Source organism: Tasmannia lanceolata, unplaced genomic scaffold, assembly GCF_043159265.1.
Source record: "Tasmannia lanceolata isolate RefF3 unplaced genomic scaffold, GAP_Taslan_0.1 ptg000012l, whole genome shotgun sequence".
Taxonomy (NCBI): domain Eukaryota; kingdom Viridiplantae; phylum Streptophyta; class Magnoliopsida; order Canellales; family Winteraceae; genus Tasmannia; species Tasmannia lanceolata.
The window spans coordinates 36,389,054-36,409,913 of NW_027518689.1; the positions used below are offsets into that span (position 1 = coordinate 36,389,054).

The window sequence follows — 20,860 nt, forward strand, 5'->3', positions numbered from 1 at the left end:
GAGTAGGCCAATGGTTTTGTCAAGCTTCAAGTGATTTTTGGCGTTTGGTTTGGGACTTTGGGTTTGGACTTAGTTCAAGCTTAGGATTGAGTTTTAATCTTGATATGGAGGTCTTGGGCAGGGATTGGGAGTTGCATGGCCTTAAGAGTAGGATCAAAAGCGAGTTGTGTTGAAAGTTTGAACCGACGGACTTGGGCTTAGTATGGAATTTGGCATTGGCTTGAGCATGGGCTTGCTTGTCCTGAAGCTAAGCCTGCACATTGGCCTAATTGTAGACTTCGATTGTGCTTTGACTTCTAGGGACTTAGTGGGCGTATGTTTGAGCTTGAATATAGGTACTTATGTGTAGAATGGATTGTAGGATTTGGAATTTGGCAGAACATAAATCTTTGGTGTTGGCCTGCTTATGGAGCTTATGTTATTATATACTTTGTTTGGTCTTTAGGCTTCAAGTATTGACTCCTGGTTTACACCTAAAACTATCCCTACGTAAGATGGGTGTAAAACAAATTTTACGTCCATTTTCCCCGTAAAACCGGCATAAAATTTAAGTTGAAAGAAAGAGAGCCTAAGGGCTACCATGAATTTTTTTTTCATGATAAATCGGGGTCCCCAAATGGAGACCTCTACTCAAAATCCGATGTTTGTTTTATGATTTTTTGCCACTTCGACACTAGTTTTCTGTTTTTTGTTTCCTGATTTTTAGCCCCTTCTCACAACTTGGAGGCCTAGTTTCCTGTATTTTGTTTTCTGATTTTTAGCCACTTCACCTGCCCAACCCCTCACCCACAGTTTGGTGCCACCGGTTTATCATGAAAAAAAGTTCATGGTAGCCAAACGTGCCCTAAATTGAAGTACGGCATTCCACGTGGCTCTAAAAATTAGCTGTGCGTGTGTGTGTAAAATTACCCACCGGTAATTTTGCAGAACATATATTTATCCTTTTGGGTTAGTTTCTTTCTATCCTTTTCAGCGCCAGACTATATTCCTTTTTGGGTCAGTTTCCCTCATTAGCAACATGTTAAGTGGCTCTTGCTCAATTTGGTTTAGGCATCTTCTACATTTATAAAGCCATTTAAAATATCAGAATGCAAAAATGAGTAAGTTCATAGAGTATTATATGTTCTTGTTTTTTGCTCTTCAGAAATTATATTCTTCGATGAAAAGGGCTTAGTGTAGACACGGCAAAAAAAATGGCACCCCTACACGTCGGTATGCATGTATACCATACACACGCACATGAGGACTTGTAGAATATGCACATACATATTCACATGTACATGCTTACTGGCATATGTAATTACACATGCTTGTATACATAGTTAAGAATAAAGTAATAAGGCTGTTTAGTACTTCTTAGTCTGTGGAATTGCGTGGCTTACAGTTTCCAAACTTTCTCAAAGCATAACTCTAGACACAGAATACAGACACATTTTTTGTGGTCAGTTAAGAGCTTAAGACTTGATTATTTGTGTCTTACATGTGGGATTGGTCTCTTTTTACCTGTTTTCTAGCAACAATTACAAGGTGCTGCTTGGTTAAAGTTAAACCCGTGTAGCGTGAGGGGTTACATGTGGGATTGGCCTCTTGTTTTGTAAAATTCAATGTGTAAGAAGAAGCTCAGGGGTGGTAAACTTCCAGTGTACATATGAGATACTACTATTAAGTGTTTGTATGACATGGGTTTGTAATACAATAGAAAATGGGATTATGAGTATGATTTATGCGGTTAATTTTCTATGGGATTATGGTCCAATCAAATCGTCGTTGCCGCAAAAGGTTCTTTTAAAAAAAAAAAATTAAATATGTATTTGCTGGGTTACCCGCCGGTTTACCCAACCTAACCTGCGTGGGTTACCCGTTTGCCAGGTCTAGCTTAGCGAGCTTGGGACTACCAGAAGTGGTTCATATTTGAACTAGGCTTAATGAAACTGAATTCTGATCCAAAGTGGGTCCGTTGACACCCTTACGACCTACACCACCCATAATCTGATCCGAAGTGGGTCCGTTGACACCCTTACGACAACCCTTATTACCCGCACTGCCTGCTCTCTCTCTCCATCTGTGACCACCACCCTACTCTAGCGGGAAAGAATATTTTCTTCTTGTGTTAAAAGTGATGAAGGTGGGTTCTAGCATAATTATTCAACGCTATGTTTACCCAACAGCTGCTTGCCTGCTTGATACTGAAAATCCAGCCAACCCAAAAACGAGAGGGGCCACATGTGATGGGGACTGTTGACGTAAGTGATTAAGTAACACCAACTCCAACAACTTAGCCACTTTTCGTTTTGGATTGTGATAACTGAATGTGAGCCCTGAACTATTTATTCGACTCATTGAACCATTATTGGACTCAAATGGGTCCAATAAATGGTTCCGGGCTCACATTCACTTAACTAGTAAATACTAAAAGACAAGAAGCTTTCGCGGAATATCAAAAGATTGCAACAGTGATTTCATTTCCGTATAAATATATCAAGTTTGAGGAATGGTAAGTCAATTGGTTGTGAGCCGCTTCAAAACAGTCAGAATTTTATTGGACAATGTGCTTTTTAAAAAACAATATATTCACTGCTTCAGGTGTTGAGCGAAAAAAGAGTTTATTAAGGCAACCCATTGAATTTGCAAAAAGGGCTGCAAATGTGAGAAATCCAAATCAAAATCTTTTCGGCATCCAAACGGGCCCTAATAGGATTTAATTTTTTCAAGGAGAATTGAAGATTTATTACAGAATCTTTATATTGATTTGAAATTGGTCTGAGAATCACCCATTTCCTTTATTGCGAGTTTTTCCTACTCATGAAGCATCATTGTCTGTCGTCAAAGCTTCTGATTTTTGCAATGTCATTGATGAAATAAGCTCATCGAGAAAAGTGCATTTAAAACGCCTTTGGGAGAAGCTTTCGCTTGACGCTAGCGTTCCTCTTTGATCTTTTCCTGATAAGTGAAATAAAGCTTACTGTGATAACAAACAAAACAAACATAAGGCAGTGCTATTAAAGCCTACATCTAAAATATGTGCATTCAAAAAATAAGAGAAAAATGTAAACTGAGTTTAGGTGATGAAATATTTTAAGAACAAAAATAGGTCATCCTGTAAAAGAAATAGACAGAGTAATTAGTCAAAAAAAAGACAAGTTTATGCAACGATGACGTTATTGAATATTTTATTATTTATCACATCTCTTTTGGCTCTAAATGGCTGCGTTATTGAATATTTTATTATTTCTCACGTCTCTTTTGGCTGAGAACGCCGTCAGAATATCAAGTACGCTGTCGAATTTTCTGAGTTCAAACATGTGTTCCAAATGTATCGAGTACGCCGTCGGAAAATCGAGTACGCTGTCGAATGTTCTGGGTTCAAACATGTGTTCCAAACGTATCCAGTAAGCCGACGGAATATCGAGAACGACGCCGGAATATCAAGTACACTGTTGGATTTTTTAGGTTCAAATATTTGTTCCAAACATATCGAGTATGCCGCCGGATTCTAGAGTACGTCACCAGAATCTTAAGTACATAAAAATACTTTCACTTGTCAATGATCTAACAGTCTCTGCTTTAAGATAATGATTGACGTTACTGTCATCATGTCAGAAGCGTATTGGAGTCTTTTTCCCACCCATATTTTGAAGAATCACCTTTGCTAAAAAGATTTTGGTTGTGTAGAATCGGGTAGAAATGGATCTATGATAATCGAAGTAAGTGACTCCTAATCATGCCTCATATTCTCATCCTTTTTTGGAAAAAATGGCTTGAATGTCGTTATCCTTTATACATGTTAAACGTAGAGTTTGGAGAAATGGGCTTGGCGGGTCTAGTTTGCAGATTGCAGAACTACCTTTTTTGGATTTTATTGCGTTGCATTCGAGCACCTACAAAATGGGCAGAAGCCATTTAAATTATGGTTGCGAACACGCCCTTTACTTATTGAAAATTGTTTCTAGTAAGTTAATTCATAAATGCTACTACGAAAGCATAAGGTATAATAAAAGAAAAGGATAAACATATCATTTAAGCACTCTATAAAATGATAAATTTTGTTCAAACACTTAATTTGCATATCGAAACTTTCAACTAATTTTGATGTGAGACGCATTAATATTGAATTTCATAAGAGAAGAAAACATAGCATTAAATCCATTGTCTCACGGATATGATCGGTTCGGCCAAGCATATCAGCACGCATCCATAATGTTCAGCGGTTGGTCAATCTTAGAGAATTTTGGCCATGTCTGGATTACAAGAAATACATTATCGACGGGAATTTTTTTTTTGAGAACTTTTTTCTTCCCACAATTTTTAGGAAAATGATATGATTATAGTTGATCTAGAGGAAATCATCATACATTGAAACTCTTTCTAATTAAAAATTAGGATCGGTTCGAGTTATCTTTTTTGTGCATACAAAGAAGTCATAACTTCTATAAATATTTTTCATTTCCAAAAAAATTCCAATAATCCAAAAGCCCCAACAATGAGCTTTCGTGAAAATCAACCCGTGGATTCGATGTATAACCTGAAATCATCGTTGTCCAAGTGTTTACATTCCAATGAGGGATTTCATAAAACACTGACAGGCATCCGATGAGAGATTTCATAAAACACTAACTCACATTACCTTGAAATGGGTTTGGGAAGGAGATGAAGGGTTGTAGTATGTTTTTTTAGGTTTTGCTTGGTGACAACTGGCAGGGCATAATGAAGAAATTGATGAAAGACTCTAGAGATCTATTTAAATAAAAGACCCTGTTCGGGGAAACTGAAGAAAAGAACATCCAGAACCAAAATTTGTGATAGGAAAAAGCTAAAAAGAATCGAAAAATCGAAATCCTCTTTTAGAAGAGAAAAACGCACAATCAAAATCCTCCTACAAAAAAATAATTAATAATCCCTCTTTGAAGATATCCCCTAAACTTTGGTCATCCTAAAAACCAAAACAAAACTCAGGATCCCTAATTAAAATCCATCCATTTAAAGGGAAAAAATGGAAAACAAAAAGAAGCAAGAAAACTCATCTTTGGTTCGTTTGCCGGAGGGAGAATAGCCCGGTTTGGAATCCATATATAGTTCTTACCAGTCTTCTTCATTAATGAATGAAAAATAAAAATAAAATATATTTATGTTCAAAGATAAAATGATACCCAGAGCAGGACATAGAAGAGAAGCAAAAACAAAAGCATGTGACGAGATTTTGAGAGGAGAGGCGGTAAAAAGGAGGCGGTTGAGAGCAGTGGAGTTTTCAAGAAGGGAATCCAGCGAATGCCAAACGGGCAGATAATAGGGTTTCGTTTGGAGTCTTTGGACGGACATGTAAGGGTCAATGGCATTGGAATTGACAAAATAGCCAGAAAAAATTGGACACACAAGGAACTTTTCCTAAAATACAATAGGATGTAAAAAGAATTTAAGCAAAAGTTGGGAACGAAAGCGATAACTTTTGGATGTTCTCTAGGGGCAAAGTAAGTGACCAGGATGACAAATATACTTCTGCAAAATTGAGCAGGGCCGAGACAAATGTACGGTAAGGCCTGTACCATAGGATGATCCAAACCGTCCATTAGATGGGCCACTGCCTACATAGGTTGTGCCCCAAAAATAATTTTCATAGGTTGATCCGAACCCTCCGATCTATAGAGGGTTATAGGTTGATCCAAACCGTCCATGTGATGGAACCATGGTTTTAAATTTCGGTCTGAAATTTCGGTAATTTCGGTCCGAAATTTCGATTAAATGCCATTATTTATTGTAAAAAAAGTATTACAAAATTTCGGCCGAAATTTGGGAATTTCGGTTTGGTTCAAAATTTTGAAGATTCGATCCGGAATTTCAAACCAAATGGTCCGAAATTTTGGTTTTCGGTGAGGTCCGAAACGGTTACCGAAACCAAAATTAAGGGCATTATTTTTGGACGTTTGCGGGCTAGGGTATTTATTGCCCAACATGAATGCCGACAATACCCCTAAAGAAAATCAGAGTGCTGGAATGTGGGACATGAACGGAAATAATGAAAAAGTGAGGATGACTTTAACCCCTTATTCACGCTTTATATATTGTTTCACACTGTTTTCCAAATGGCACAAAATCATTATTAATTTCGGGCAAAAGTGACGTACCTCGTTACCATGTGGAGCACATGACTGATTAGAGGGTGAGAAGTGGCCTCATTACAAAAAATCCTAAAAAGTATTTTCTAAAAGACCTAGGCCTCATTACCTAAAATCCTAGTAAATTACCTGAAAACACAATTATACTTTTGATTCGAGACCTTAGTTTCAACCCAAAAAAGATGTCTTTCTTCCTAGGATAAAAAACCTGTACAGAAAACAGAAAATTTTCCCCTCCTAGCCTACTGAGAACGAGCTTGATTCATTATGCAACTCTTAAGAGTGGAAATTTGATTACTTTGAAGACGTCAAGGAGGAAGAGTTATGAGTTTAAGGGATCCTTGAGCATTCACTAAGCAAAAATATGCACGTTTTGGATTACTTGGTTTGTTTGTTTGTCAATGTAACACCCAAATCCTTAGAGATTACCAGACAACAAAAAGGTGTAATAATTGCAAGTATGGTGACATGGCGTCACTTCTTTTTCCATATGATATATCTCAAAAAGACAAGATTTCATAGGTAATCCTCTCTCTCTCTCTCTCTCCTGGTTAACTTGCATCCAAACATAATAAAGCTCATGGTTTTCACAAGGTTTAAATGACATCCAAAATCCTGCCCCCTTCCAAAGACTTTACTTCCCAAACGAATGCTTAAGCATCCAAACAGACCCTTATGGTATCACCATTACCCAAATCCTTCTCACGAAGTAAAAGAAATCAATCTAATTGAACCTTTCTATGCTGGAAATGTGTTTCCATTAAGGTGGTTGACATTGACTTTGCCTAGTAATTAGGGAAGACTTATATGTTTTTTTTTTTTTTTTTGGGTTTTTTGGCTAACTCTCATTAAGTCCCAAATTAGTAAGAGTTTAGTCCAATAGCAAAATTAACCCTAGTCCATTACCTTATAAAGAGTAGTTGATTAATAAAAGCAACATAGATTAAGTTTAGGGTTTTCTCTCTGGAGCAAGTGATTCCATTGATCAAAGGCTTGGATTTGAAGACTACTCTAGACTCGGTCCCGTGTTTGTCGAGAGCATCTTCAACGTTTGGTTTACCTACAACGCCAGCAGATTGCATCTGATTATCATGACCGGAGATAGCGATCTATTTTCGCATTACAATTCTAACATTCTAGCCATTTGATTAGAAGACTAGAACGCAAATGATTATTCATTTTCCTGATCATCCACTTCCGAGTCTTCTCTTTACATGTTTTAGATTGCTCAATGAGACTGACTTTCAAACCATGTCCCCATTGCGAGGCCTCTTAAAGATGTTTTTTTTTTCATGTTGACTCCATCCGCATTATAATATGGAAAACATTCCTTTAACACATTGTCAAGTAACATCTTGAACCTTGACAAGAAGCTTTCGAGAAAAGGAAACCACAAATATTTTGACTCCTTTAAATTATCCACACAATCTAATCTAATCTAACTACTATATATAAAGGCAAAATGATGGGTTAATGTCTTCCACCCTTTGCCAAAAATTCCATCTATATCCCAGTTGTATTATGCCTATTCTCTTCAATAAGACGTTATGATATTACCTACTTTCTTTAGGGTAAAATCGTAATCGTAATCTACATATATAAAGGCAAAATCTTGGGTTATTTTCTTCCACCCTTTGCCAAAAATTCCATCTATATCCCAGCTGTACTATCCAGTTGTACTATGCCTATTCTCTTCAATAAGACGATATGATATTACCTACTTTCTTTTGGGTAAAATCAGAATCTACATCCACATATATAAAGGCAAAATCTTGGGTTATTTTCTTCCACCCTTTGCCAAAAATTACATCTATATCCTAGTAGTACTATGCCTATTCTCTTGAATAAGACGTTATGATATTACTTACTTTCTTTAGGGTAAAATCGTAATCTACATAAAAAAAGTACCGACACGAGTACCTGTCTATGACAATTACAGAAAAAAAAGTACCAAGAAGAGGTAAAGACATATGACAATGACGAAAGAACTACTTGATAATACTCATGCAGGACACTTGCAAAATATTGACAGATTCTGGGCACCTTAAGAGGAACAACAATTATGGAAACCTCTATCGATTGGAGGGCTAGGATCAGCCTATATCGATTGGAGGGCTAGGATCAACCTATGGAAATGATTTTATAGGCATAACCGATTGATGTTGTGTTCCATCACATGGACGGTTTGGATCAACCTATAACCATCTATAGATTGGAGGGTTCAGATCAACCTATGAAAACTATTTTTGGGGCACTACCTATGTAGGCAATGGCCTATCTAATGGACGGTTTGGATCATCTTATGGTACGGGCCATACCGTACATTTTAATAAAGTGAGGAGTGTGATCATCAAAATACGGTGAGTAGTGCCATTACAAAATATGGTAGTGAGGACATTAGCACTATGTATAATTTGAAACCATTATTGTTACTTGGATGTTCCCACGCGGGTCGGGTTCAACCCGAATTTGGGTTGGGTTGGGTTGGGTTGGGTTGGGAAAAATCAACCAGAATTGGAAATCGGGTCGGGTCGGGTTGGGCTGTCGGGCAACTCGACCCGACCCAAAACGCGAATTTGGGTTCCATTTGAAGAAGTTCTGTATATGTGTTTTTTTTTTTCAACACTGAAATTGTCTCCACAGTCCACAATAGATGGTTTGGATAATCCTATGGTGCGGGCCATACCGTACTTTAATAAAGTGAGGAGTGTGATCATCAAGATATAGTAGTGCTGATAACATTTCCCTTTGTTAATTGTTAGTCCCTGTTTGGTTTGGATTTTGAGAACTGATTGTGAGTTACAAACTGATTATTGGTGACTCACTATTGCTTCTCAACATCCAAAACAACCCGGCTTGAGTTGAGGTGGTCAACAATTGGTACTATATCTCAGTGACATAGATTCATTGACATAGATCCAGTTCAATCTCTGCCAGAAGGGGATAGAAAATTGGTCAATGCATTGGCAATGAATGATTGTGAAACTCTACTTTTTGGCAAAACTAAGAAGGTATATTTTATAGTTTACATTTACTTTCTTCTTAATTTGTCATCTTCATATTAACACATCATTAGTTATTAGTGACTTGCAAATTTATGTCTCTCATACTTCTTCTTTTTTTCTTTTGAAAATTTTACTTTTATTTATTTATACGCCAATATTTATATTTTCTCTTCGATTTATTTCTTTTTCTTTTATTTATATGTATCCATCTAAGAAATACGCTCTCAACTTTATTGTAGGTTAATTAATATAAATTTTCTTTGTGAAGTTTTCTTAATCACATTGTCTTACGGTTTACTTATGCTAAATGTTTGTACCAATTCCCATGCCAAATGGTCTTTATCATAAAATTTTTTTATTTCTGTTTATGCCTATCTGAATGCATAGAGTTCACTTCTGTAAGTTTTACTACTATTTTTAGGCTATTACTTAATTTGTGGTTATTCTTACGCGACATGTATTCACGTGAAGTAGGAGTTTATATAATAAACTTCACGTGAAATGTATTCACGTGCATTTTTACCGGTTTATATAATAAATTCACAAGAAGTAGGAGTAGCCGCTTGCAACTTCACTAGAAAAACTTCATTTCAAGCTCTTAAGTTTCAACTATAATTTCTCAATTTAAAGAACTATGACTAAATTTAACCACAATCAAAACAAACTGATAAGCAATGGAGAAATGCCCAATTTCACAGTACAAATGGGGGAATCCTAGACTACAGTAATACCAAACCTGTATGGTCCAGCTCCTGAAAATTCGATGGTACTTCTTATAATCGGATGGCTAGGATCGTCCAATAGTTGTGAACTTCTAATCACTGGGCCCCAAGAAATTAACAGACTCTGCTACCCGTGTCAGATACTTTAATTATCGTCACAAAGACCAAGAAAGAGAAAAAGTTAAAAAACAGGAACACTTCTTTATCCTAGGGAAGTGATATATATTCGTTACCTTTTCTTTCCCGGGCCACCCCTAATGGGCTAATGAGCCTACTGTATTTATGCATACTACCTTAACACTAGAAAGGGGTGGCAAGGAAAGAAAAGGGGATAGATATATCATATCCATTACTCTCTTGTTTCAGTTCTTAAAAGGCCAAAGGATTTAGTCTCCCAAGATTCACAAAATTTCTTGTAGTCACACTGCTGCAATGTTGGTCGTCGATTCACATGAGCTGTTTGTTTTTTAGCTATCTGAGTCGGTTCGACTCATTGACGAGTCAACTCAGCCAGGCTTTTGTCTTTTTATCTGATTCAATTTTATTTCATATTTTTCACCATTTATTGTCGTTTTCTTCTGATTTATGAGATGGAGTTCGAGACTTTGACAGTTTGACCAATCTAACATTAACGAAGCCACGTCGTCATTTCCCAAAACGGAATCCCCATTAAAATTGCTTAGTGGGTGGGAGATATTCGAGACAGGAGTAAGACCATGACGAACTGAAAAATCTAATAAAAAATCTAAACTCCAAAACCACCCCCTTATCTCTCTCCAAAAGCACATGAAAGCTGTATAACGGTAGCTTTAAAAGGAAAGAGCTCTCACCCAAAAAGCCATGAACATTAAAGGCTCTAGGGTTTCTGCAACGGCAACATGCACCTAACTCAATTTCTCTACTTTCGAAGTTTTCGAGATGCTCTCTTTCTCTATTTTCACACCCCTTTCAGTTTTATAATCTCTCTCTCTTTCTGACACTCCATTAGTTTCCTATACCCAGAAAAGAACAGCACGCTGCCATTGTAATGGAGCTTTGTACTCTCCTAACGGACAGAAAAAATATGTCTCCTTCTTTTTCACTCTCAGACCCTGTTCCCTATCTATTCTTTCTCGTTGTAATTAAAGACCTCATCCTCACGGTATCCAATCACATAAACTCCTTCTCTGCATCTTCTCATTTCATTTCACTGTGAATGCTGCATTTTCCATGGGAAAGAAAGGTGGTACCTCTTGGTTAACAGTAGTGAAAAGGGCTTTTAGATCTCCTTCTAAAGAGACTGAAAACAAGAGCAATAAGAGGAGAGAAGAACAGGAATTAGAAGAAGACGAAAAGGTGAGAGATCATTTAATTTTAACCTTTGTAGAACAAAAAAACACACATTCTAGTTTAATTGAGATTTTCTTTTCTATCTTAGCAGAAAAAGGAAAAGAGAAGATGGATCTTTCGTAAACCCTCGAATCACGACGAGATCAAGACGAATAGGCTCTCTGTTTCTGCAACTGCAGATCAACGGCATGCGATTGCGGTGGCCGTTGCAACGGCGGCGGCGGCGGAGGCAGCGGTGGTCACCGCCCAAGCCGCGGTGGAGGTTGTAAGGCTAACGAGGCCTTCGAATTTTGTTAGAGAACAGTATGCTGCTGTTATTATTCAAACGGCTTTTAGAGGATATTTGGTATTTGGGTCTTTCTTTTCTTTCTTTCTCTGTTTTGGGTTTTGTTTTTTTAATACAAGTGGAAGAGATGGATTTTGATTTTGTTATGTAGGCGAGGAGGGCTCTTCGTGCGCTTAAGGGGCTTGTAAAGTTGCAAGCTTTGGTGAGAGGACATAATGTTCGGAAACAAGCGAAGATGACACTACGGTGTATGCAAGCTCTGGTTCGTGTGCAGGCACGTGTGCGAGATCAACGTATGAGGCTCTCGCACGAGGGGAGTAGCATGTCCTCCCTCAGTGATATTTTAGGGCAGTCTCGATACCTTGAAGAAATGACTGAGAGGAATTCGATCGTGAGTAACACTATTTTAGTTTCTTACTTTTTAGTTCCTTTCATGTTTTTAATGATGGGTTTTGTTTTTTGTATTTTTTTAACAGTCGAGATCGAGAGATGGAATTAGTATTACAGAAGATTGGGACGATCGACCACATACTCTAGAGGAAATCCAAGCAATGTTACAGAGCAGAAAGGAAGCTGCTATAAAACGAGAAAAGGCCCTTTCATATGCATTCTCTCATCAGGTTACTAACTTACTATCTCTATCTGCTTTTCTTATTTTTCAATATCATTTTGTGAGCTTATGTTTGCAATTTTTTTTCTTTACTAATTTGAAGATATGGAGATCGGGAAGGAACCCATTAAGTATGGAGGAAGATTATGAACTCGAAGAGCCACCAAAATGGCTAGACCGTTGGATGACTACAAGATCATATGAGAGCAGAGGAAGAGCTTCTACCGATCAAAGAGACCCAATCAAAACCGTAGAAGTTGATACTGCTAGACCCTTCTCATATTCATCCTCAAAACACATAAGAAGACAACCAATACAAAACCAACCCAATTCATATTCCATCCCTTCCCCACTCCACCGGGCCCACCACAGTATCTCCTCCCCTATCACACCATCTCCGTCCAAAACCCGGCCTATTCATGTCCGTTCCGCGAGCCCTCGTTGCATGAGAGAAGACAAAGACAAAACCACTCAGCCACCCCACACGCCGAGCTCATCTTATTACTATAATAATAATGGCGGGTTGCGCCACCATGGAATGGTGGCCGGAGGTGGTGGCGCCGATTGTGTTGGGGTGGCTCCGATTCCGAGCTATATGGCGGCGACGGAGTCTGCGAAGGCTAGGGTTAGGTCGCAGAGCGCACCGAGACAGAGGCCTTCGACGCCGGAGAGAGAAAGGGGTGGTTCGGTGAAGAAGCGGCTTTCGTATCCGGCGGCTCCTGATGGTGGGAGTGGTGGTGGTGGTGGGAGTTGTTGTCCGAGTCAAGGGTTGAGTAGCCCGAGTTTTAAGAGCGCACAATGTGGGCATTATGGGGCGGAGTTTCAGTCTTCTTGTTATACTGATAGTCTTGCTGGGGAAGTCTCGCCTTCTTCTTCCACGGAATTTCGGAGGTGGTTGAGGTAAGATTGGGAGGCCATTTTATTCAATGTATTATGTTGTATGAGAGAGGTTCCAAGGCCAACTGATATGATTGCGAGAGAGATGTTATGAACGTTACTGATTCCCAATACCATGTTTTGATGATTGCACTAACTCGCACTGTCTTTTTTACTATTTAACCATGTTTGCAGAGTTTATCATAACTGGTCATGGGACCGTGGGTGGTCCAATCCCAGCTTGCTTACCTACCAAAAACAGGTTGTGACGATTTCCTAAAGGCTACTTTTATTGGCACTGACATATTTTGATAATTGCACAGACCCACCTTGTCTTTTCTTTTTTAATTGGCTTTTGAGATTTTTTTTGGAGTGGGTTAGTACAATTATCAGAACATTGCAGCACCAATATCAATGGCCTCTCTCTCTCTCTCAAGCAAATTAAGAAAAAAATTGCGCCAATATCACGAGCCGTTATAGAAGGTAAAACTTTTGATTCGAGAGGGAATGATAGAAGATTTTGGATATTCGTTTCAGTCATCGTTAGGGCAATTTTAAAAGTCCAATTAAAACTTTAATTAAATTGCTAATCAACTATTTAATCTAGTAAACACTTATCGTTTTGATAGTGAAGCCACTATGAGCTTTGTAGGTAGCGTATGATTTCGTGGTTCATCATGAGACGTACAATGTCTGTGGACACCAACATGGAACGATGAACCTATCCCTTGATTAAAAACAAAGGCCTCTCAGTGCTTTTCTTGCTAAAATCCTTACCCTTTATCATTTAATCAAAGAACGTGTACTTGATGTCAGTCATAGACTCATAGGAAGCGTAATCGACTCTTATCTCGCTCCATAGTCAAGCTCCAACAAGAAGGAGACATCTTCGGCTAGGTCCCTGCTTCCCTGGAGGGGAAAACACTGCTTGCAAGTTCGAAGCCTAGAGAAAAGGTCAAAGTCGATCAAATGAAGGCTCCTTTATTACCCAATGCGGTTAAGATGCCTCTACTAAATAACTAATTGACAATGGAATCTCCGGGAAGGGGAGGGATGTGAACAGTTTTTTGAGAGGGAAGAAAAAAAAACAATGGACCTCCCACAGCAAGTGTATGCGAGAGTTAAAGAACCAACTAACCAAATATTAAAGTTTGCAATGACCGTCATAAGAACAACTGCAGCTTCTCTATGGAATTTTGATTCCCCGACCAAATGACAATGGAATCTCCAGATAGAGCTGGCAGGGATGTGTTCAGAAGCCTCAGCTTTTAAAAGCTGTTACAATTTCCAAGACACTCACTCTCAAGTATCAACAACCACTCAAAATTTCTGAAGGTTAACATAGTATGCAGTGCCATTATCAAAACAAGGGAGTGCAGAGCACTGAAGGTTTAAGCCTGTAGCTCAATTGGTCAGAGGTTTTATGCCTCAGTATTGAGATCGAGAGAGCTGCTTTCCTTAATTTACATTTTTCTCATTTGATATCATAAGTCCCAACAATATATCAACAGCCAGATAGGTAAGTTTAAAATTACAAGAAACAACACCAAAACAAAGCTGCAATATTTTCAAAGACCCATACTTACAATATATTTTACCGTATCTCTTTGAAACAACCGATTATCATATATAGAACATCTTCATCTAGGTGATGAGGAGAAAACATGTTTGGCTGCCAATTTTCTCCTATGCTGTTTTATAGAAGAACACTTTAAGTGGCATCATCTTCAAGGTTGTTGACCCGTTCACATTCGTCTATCCATTCGCTATACCTGCAAAATTCTGACTTTTAACGTTCAGTACTAGATCATAAGTAGAATTCAGATACATAGATAGACAGTAGATTGGTAATCTAGTAGTAACTCACACGTCAATGGGTTCCGTTAATGCTGCAAAAGAGGAGAGAAAGATCAAATCAGAAAAATGCCAAGATTACAACAATGATATATCAATATAGAGAAGTCAGTGCATAGAAAGAGAATTGGTAGTTAGGAAAGACAGGCAATTGTCTCTTTTTTCCCCCTTTTTCTTTATTTGAACAGAGCAATAAGGTTAAAGAACAGATGTCCGCACAACCATGTTTTGATAACGGGGCAAATTGGCTTGTTTTACATTTCACTAAATCAGCTGCTTAGAGCTTTTTGGGAATTGTAATAGCATTTGACAGCTGGTTTAAAAGTTGTAAAACAAGGTGATTCATCCCGTTATCAAAACAATGGTTGTGCAGATATCAGCCCCCTGAGTTTATTGCTATAAATAAAAAAATACAAGAGCTTTTGTACAAAAGACGAACAAGACAGACAAAATTCAAGCATGCACAACTACGGTAAACCAGAGCCGGCACAAACACCAGATACTAAGTGGTTCAACACACTGTTGTATGTAGAAACGATTGTGGGACTATCAGAAGTATTTCACCGAGTCCTCGAAAAACAACCTGTTCTTTGTGCATACCTAATTCAACACCAAAGAATGTCCTGCAGTTTATTGAATCTTTTGGCATTTTCTTTGGTGGGTAAAGCTGGGATTGAACCTGCGACCACAAGGTTGAGAAACAAAGCCTCAACCATTGAGCTACAGGCCCTCCTGCCATTACTTTGTCATTCCCTATATGAGCCTAATCAGTTATTTCTTATACGGCCCTCCAGCATGCCAATATTAGCACTGATGGTGGGTAAACGTAAATCACAGAGACAACTATTCAGAGTTACTAAAGCTCCTTGGAGAGATTTTCTCTACCAAAACTTCCTGCCCAACACCTTAGTGGATGCTCTATAAAGCTCAAAAATTATAAATGAATGTCGGAAAGCAGAGCTTGCAAAAACGCCAGGTACTAAAGAAATTCTCTCCCATGACCAAAGCTTCCAGTATTACACCTTTTTGTGGATGCTTTATAAGGCCAGTCATTGACCTGAAGATGCATCCAGGTAAAAATCGCAAATTGAAAAACTATGAGCTTACCGCTGGTAGTAGTCTCTGGAGAACGAAGTTCCTCTTAATGAGAAGGATTGTCTCCAGTCGGTCGCAACAATCCCGTTTTGAATATGTCAACCGACATCAACCATTGGATTTACCATCGAGATTAAAACACGTCCCCCAAAAAGCACAGAAAAAAAAGGTAAAACAAAGCTCTGTTTGGGGCTATCATTCTGTAATCATTTGTGACTAAAAGAGGGAATTTGTTCTACTGTGAAACGAAGCTTTCACTTTTGCAAGAATCTAATAACCCTAGCTCCATAGCCTGGGAATAGAAAAGGTTTCCAAGTTCCAACTATCTGTTTCTTTCGAGGTAAAATAGGCGTAAAACAAATTTTATGCCCATTTTTAAGTGGAAAAATCTCAATGGCGAGTGTAAGGGTTAACCCCCCTCAACTAAACCAGTTAGCAAAGGTCTTGGATTGTGCGAAGGCAGATTTATTATTGCCTTATGTAAGTCTACCCTTGGGAGTGGGAATCCTTCATGTGTCTTTATGGAATCTGATTTTGGAAAGGATGGAGATGAAATTGAGGGGTTGGAAAAACTCTTCTCTTGAGGGATCACATTATTTTCATTAAAGGTGCTTTATCCAATCTTCACGTCTATTTCATGTCTTTGAACAAGATTCCAGTGGGTGCAACAAAACTTGAGAAGTTCCAACGAAATTTCTTATGGGAATGCAAAGCGGAGAAGAAATTGCAAGATTTAGTAATGTGTGAGACGGTTGGGTATGTTTACCTAAGCTGGAAGGGGGACTCGGTATTGGAGGCTTAGTAAGAACGATTAAGGTTCTTTTACGCCCATGGTTGTTGAGATTTGGCGAAGGAGCCATGTAGTATGCTATCAAAGGCAAATATTGGTGATGGTCCCCCATCAATGAGATTGGGAGAAGCGTGGGTTAACGGCGGATTAAGTAAAGGTTGAGGTTGAGGCTCCGGATTATGAATATCCATTTACCCTGTTTTTGATTGTTTAAAAAAAGGCATTAGTTTTAGGATTGGGTACGGGAAAAGGATTGGCTTTTGGAGTGACACTTGGCTTAGTGAGGGTCCATTGCCCCATTGCCCTGTGGCTTAGTAGGGGTAGGGTTGAGTGGGAGGTAGTTATTTATAGGAACATCAAGAGTCCAAAAGCCATTGCTTTATTAACCTCGTGAATATTTTGGAGGGATGTTTTATCTCATAATACAGCAGGATAATATAATCTGGAGCCCCAACCCCAGGAGAATATTCTTGATTAAATCATTGTATAGATTTATTGTCATCCCAAAGCGGGAACCTATCTTTGGTAGTTGGTTTAGAAATAGACAATCCTGTCGCATATCCAAGCTTTTTCTTGGGTGGCTGTGTCAGGGAAAATTAATACCCTTGACAAATTCCAAAAGCAAAATTTAAGCCTGGCTGATGGATGTATCATGTGCTATGAATGTAAGGAATCGGTTGATCATAACTTTCCTCCATTGCAAAGTAGAGTCGAGCATTTGGAATCAAGTTTGGGACCTTCCATCTAAGCGGAACGCTCCCCTACTAATCCATTTTTACATCCCACAGCTTCGGCAGATCGCTTAGCCCCATTCATCTTCGGCGCATGAGCGCTCGATCAGTGAGCTATTATTGGTTTGGCATTCAGCGGGTTGCAGCGGATATTCTCCCAAACCTTTTGCAAAGTTGACGTTTACAAGGTTTTGGTACCTTTGGTGTCATTCTTTGGAACACGGTTCCTTTAGCAGCTTGTTTGGATCTAGTAGGAGAGGAACAATCATACCATAGAAGAAACGTATCTTTCATTCTATCAACTATCTTGGAATATTCATCTCAATGTTTCCCTTGCCCAGTCGGGAGACAGTAGACCACTGTTGTATTCTGGGTTACCCTTGCCCGTTGATGTGAACTTGCAATCTTTCTACTATTTTATCCTGTTATCTTTTTAAAAAAAAGACCTTAGGGTCTGAAAGGTTAGACCACACCTAATGGGGAAAACATTAATCTTTCTTCAGTTTGATTGCATCCTTTTTCAACCAAGTTCCTCTCTAAACCAATAGTTTGTTAATAGAAACATTCAATGGAAATCAAGAGGCATTTTGTCGTAATTTTCCAAAGAAACACAATTCTGTCGTATCGTGCTACAGCTGGAAATTGTGGGCAATTTTCTTAGCCGGAGTTACACTGTATCAATCTACAAATGTTCGGATAGTAAACATACCAGTGACGGTTGTGCTGAAACACTCTTGGCAAATCCTGCATGTGGCCTCCCCAATCAAATTCTTCATATCACTGAAAGGAGAAATAGTTTACATTCAGTCCAATAGAATAGTAATATCATAGACATGGCCATAGCTAACAGCAGCCCAGTTGCATCAGCCTATGCACCCTTATTGAAACAGAGACGAAAGATATGAGAATTGAATAGACAGGTACAAAAGAAAGTTAGCAATGATTACATGCGGCATTCAACACTGCTTCCGTGGTTGCAGAAGGGGCAACAGAATACAGTATCAAGCTTGTCCATGCGCTTCTTAGGAGGTGGCTTTGCCCTTGATTTCCTCTTCCCCATGTTTCAACTTTGGTACTTTCAGTATTACTGGTCAAATCATTCGGTAAGTTCAGATGCAGGGTAGTCAAATATAACAAATAAATTACTTCTTGTTCTAGGGTACTAAAAAGTAGTCAAAAGGCAAAAAACAATTTCCAATTACAAACAAATGTTCAAATTATGTATCTCATTAATATATCTCTGTCAAGCATGGGGTTGTAATATGATTGCAATTCTTGAGAATTCCATAAATAAAAGGGAAGAACAACCTCGTATGAGAAGCATGCTATCTGCTCATTAATCAATTTAATATATGAGAGTCGGCAGTGGTTTTATCAGAAGACTGAAGCTCCTGAGACTTTACTACAAACATCAGGGGCAGGCACCTGACGGGAGGCACATGCCAACGGTAGGGTCGGATATGTATGCATCAGCACAAATTCCTAATTCGTTCAATTTTTTTAATGATACCCAATTCTTTCAATTACTTCTAAAAAGAAACCATAAGTATCCTAATTCTTACTATTGCTTCTACAAAGAAGTCATAAGTCATGTTTTCCCACCCACACTAATATTGTAAAATTCCTCTTGCCATCATTAATTAATTTCCAATGAATCGATAGAAGTGAGTACAAACCTGGAACATGTTAAGCAGAAGAATAGAAGGAACAAATAGAATACAGCATCTTTAACAAATTGTCGTGATGTAACATATCCACTCAACCAGGGAATAGAAGGAACAAAAAGAATATAACACATTTAACAAAGTGTTGGAAGTAACATATCCACTTAAGCACATGGCCATATAACAACCCAACAGGAAAATCTAAACCAAAAAACCCTGTATGTGAAATTCAGAAACAAAGGACAATGCTAAATCTCATTCTGGCAAGACTCTTCACCCTAGCCAATATTTGGATCAATGAAGCATGGATACGGGTACGACACGATACGGGTACGTGGATACGTGATTTAAAAAAAAAAAAGGATACGGGATACATTGGGGGTACACTCAACATTACCATCACCAAAAAATTCAAATATACAAGAAAATAAAATGAATGAGCAACACATGCTTCAAAAGTAGGAATATTAATGCGAGAATACAAACAGTTCATGTATTCAGATTAACATGGAGAATATATAATCTCATCACTAGAATAATACAAACAGTTCATGTATACAGCTTAACATGGAGAATATAGAATCTCATCACTAGAATACAATGGCCATGATCAGCCTATTAATTGTAACCACATCTAAAACAGAAACATGCAGTGTCTGTAAAACCTTTAAGACTATAAAATCCTGAGACCTGAAAACTTGGGGTAGACAATTTCATGAAAACATCTAGTATTGCAAGTACACACGCAAACCATGAATAGCAACCGTTGGTAATAGAGCAAAGAAGGAAAGAAAAAACCCTGAAGGAACCCAAGATTCAATGCAGAAAGCCTCTTAAATTTCAAACCCAGATTTAAATACACCGTGATCAAAGAGTGAACAACAACCCTACAATCGCTGGAATGAACGACGAAATCATTCAAAACGATTAAAGCCCAACATCAACCTTAAAGACAATGAAACTTCAAAAGCATGGCTTTTTCAGACCCAAAACTAATAAAAATTCTTCTTCAATAAAAAATTCCCAGAAACCTCTACTTTACATAAAAATCAGTGAATCAACCAGACAAGATCATAATGGTTGTACAAAGTGTAAACCCTAGATACCCAAATTCAAATATCATCCAGAAAGGAATCCAAATTTCTCAAACCCAACAAATCTTTTTTTCAAACAAATATGACCGAAAATCAACTTCAGAAACAACTAATATTCAGAGAAAATCAAAACCTTAATCTTTCCCAACACAACCCTAATATAAAAAACTACAATAGAATCCCTTCCTGCCTGCCTGCCTGCGTGCCCGCCTATCCAAATAAATCCCTAGACAAACTGAACTAGGCCAAGAAACCATAACTCTTAAAACCCTAGCTAAGTCTGTAAATCCTACGTGAAACCCTAAGAGAATATAATAGTTACTGCATCAAATAAAGATGAATATAGGCAGTTTTAAAGAAAGATTGAGGCAGATAAAAATCATAAGAGAGAAGGGAGTTCATAAACATAATACCTGGGAAGGACGTCTGTGTTGTTTCAGAGAGGAGCGCCAATGACGAACTATAGACAGAAATCTAGGGCTGGCAATTTCACCGGAAAAAGCGGGGATCCGCCCCGCCCCGCCCCGTTTGGGGAGGGGATTTCCCGATTTGAAAGGGGAAGGGGAAGGGGAAGGGGATTATAAAAATTCCCCGGTGCGGGGAGGGGAAGGGGAAGGGGATGGAGTTGTCCCCGCCCCGCCCCGCCCCGCCCCGCTACGCCCCGCTAATCAATGCCATTTTTTGGTAAATTTTT

The 20,860-nt window shown here is 38.5% G+C and overlaps 2 protein-coding genes across 3 annotated transcripts; one reads left to right on the forward strand and one right to left on the reverse strand.

Annotated features, from left to right (window-relative positions):
• Positions 1-10,436: 10,436 nt before the first annotated feature.
• Positions 10,437-13,139, forward strand: LOC143887278 (protein IQ-DOMAIN 17-like). Of its 2 annotated transcripts, none has more exons than XM_077391387.1 (5): positions 10,437-11,172; positions 11,255-11,512; positions 11,604-11,843; positions 11,929-12,072; positions 12,166-13,139. In XM_077391387.1, the coding sequence occupies exons 1-5, from the start codon at positions 11,047-11,049 to the stop codon at positions 12,964-12,966; spliced, it is 1,569 nt and encodes a 522-aa protein (XP_077247502.1). In that variant the 5' UTR covers positions 10,437-11,046; the 3' UTR covers positions 12,967-13,139. The 2 variants fall into 2 exon arrangements, with proteins under 2 accessions (XP_077247502.1, XP_077247503.1); XM_077391388.1 differs by having other exon boundaries at positions 10,442-11,172; positions 11,258-11,512.
• A 1,252-nt stretch (positions 13,140-14,391) lies between these two features.
• Positions 14,392-20,641, reverse strand: LOC143887279 (transcription elongation factor 1 homolog). Its single transcript, XM_077391389.1, has 5 exons — positions 20,580-20,641; positions 18,356-18,495; positions 18,118-18,188; positions 14,806-14,827; positions 14,392-14,710 (listed from the first exon to the last, which is right to left on the reverse strand). The coding sequence occupies exons 2-5, from the start codon at positions 18,466-18,468 to the stop codon at positions 14,650-14,652; spliced, it is 267 nt and encodes an 88-aa protein (XP_077247504.1). The 5' UTR covers positions 18,469-18,495; positions 20,580-20,641; the 3' UTR covers positions 14,392-14,649.
• Positions 20,642-20,860: the final 219 nt, after the last annotated feature.

Excerpts from the sequence above, each read along its gene's own strand:
- LOC143887278 (XM_077391387.1), top strand. The coding sequence starts at position 11,047 with ATGGGAAAGAAAGGTGGTACCTCTTGGTTAACAGTAGTGAAAAGGGCT. Across the intron at positions 11,173-11,254 it reads AATTAGAAGAAGACGAAAAG|CAGAAAAAGGAAAAGAGAAG; the intron begins GTGAGAGATCAT and ends TTTCTATCTTAG. Across the intron at positions 11,513-11,603 it reads CGGCTTTTAGAGGATATTTG|GCGAGGAGGGCTCTTCGTGC; the intron begins GTATTTGGGTCT and ends TTTGTTATGTAG.
- LOC143887279 (XM_077391389.1), bottom strand. The coding sequence starts at position 18,468 with ATGGGGAAGAGGAAATCAAGGGCAAAGCCACCTCCTAAGAAGCGCATG. Across the intron at positions 18,189-18,355 it reads AGCAGTGTTGAATGCCGCAT|TGATATGAAGAATTTGATTG; the intron begins GTAATCATTGCT and ends TTCTCCTTTCAG. Across the intron at positions 14,828-18,117 it reads TTTCAGCACAACCGTCACTG|CATTAACGGAACCCATTGAC; the intron begins GTATGTTTACTA and ends CCTCTTTTGCAG.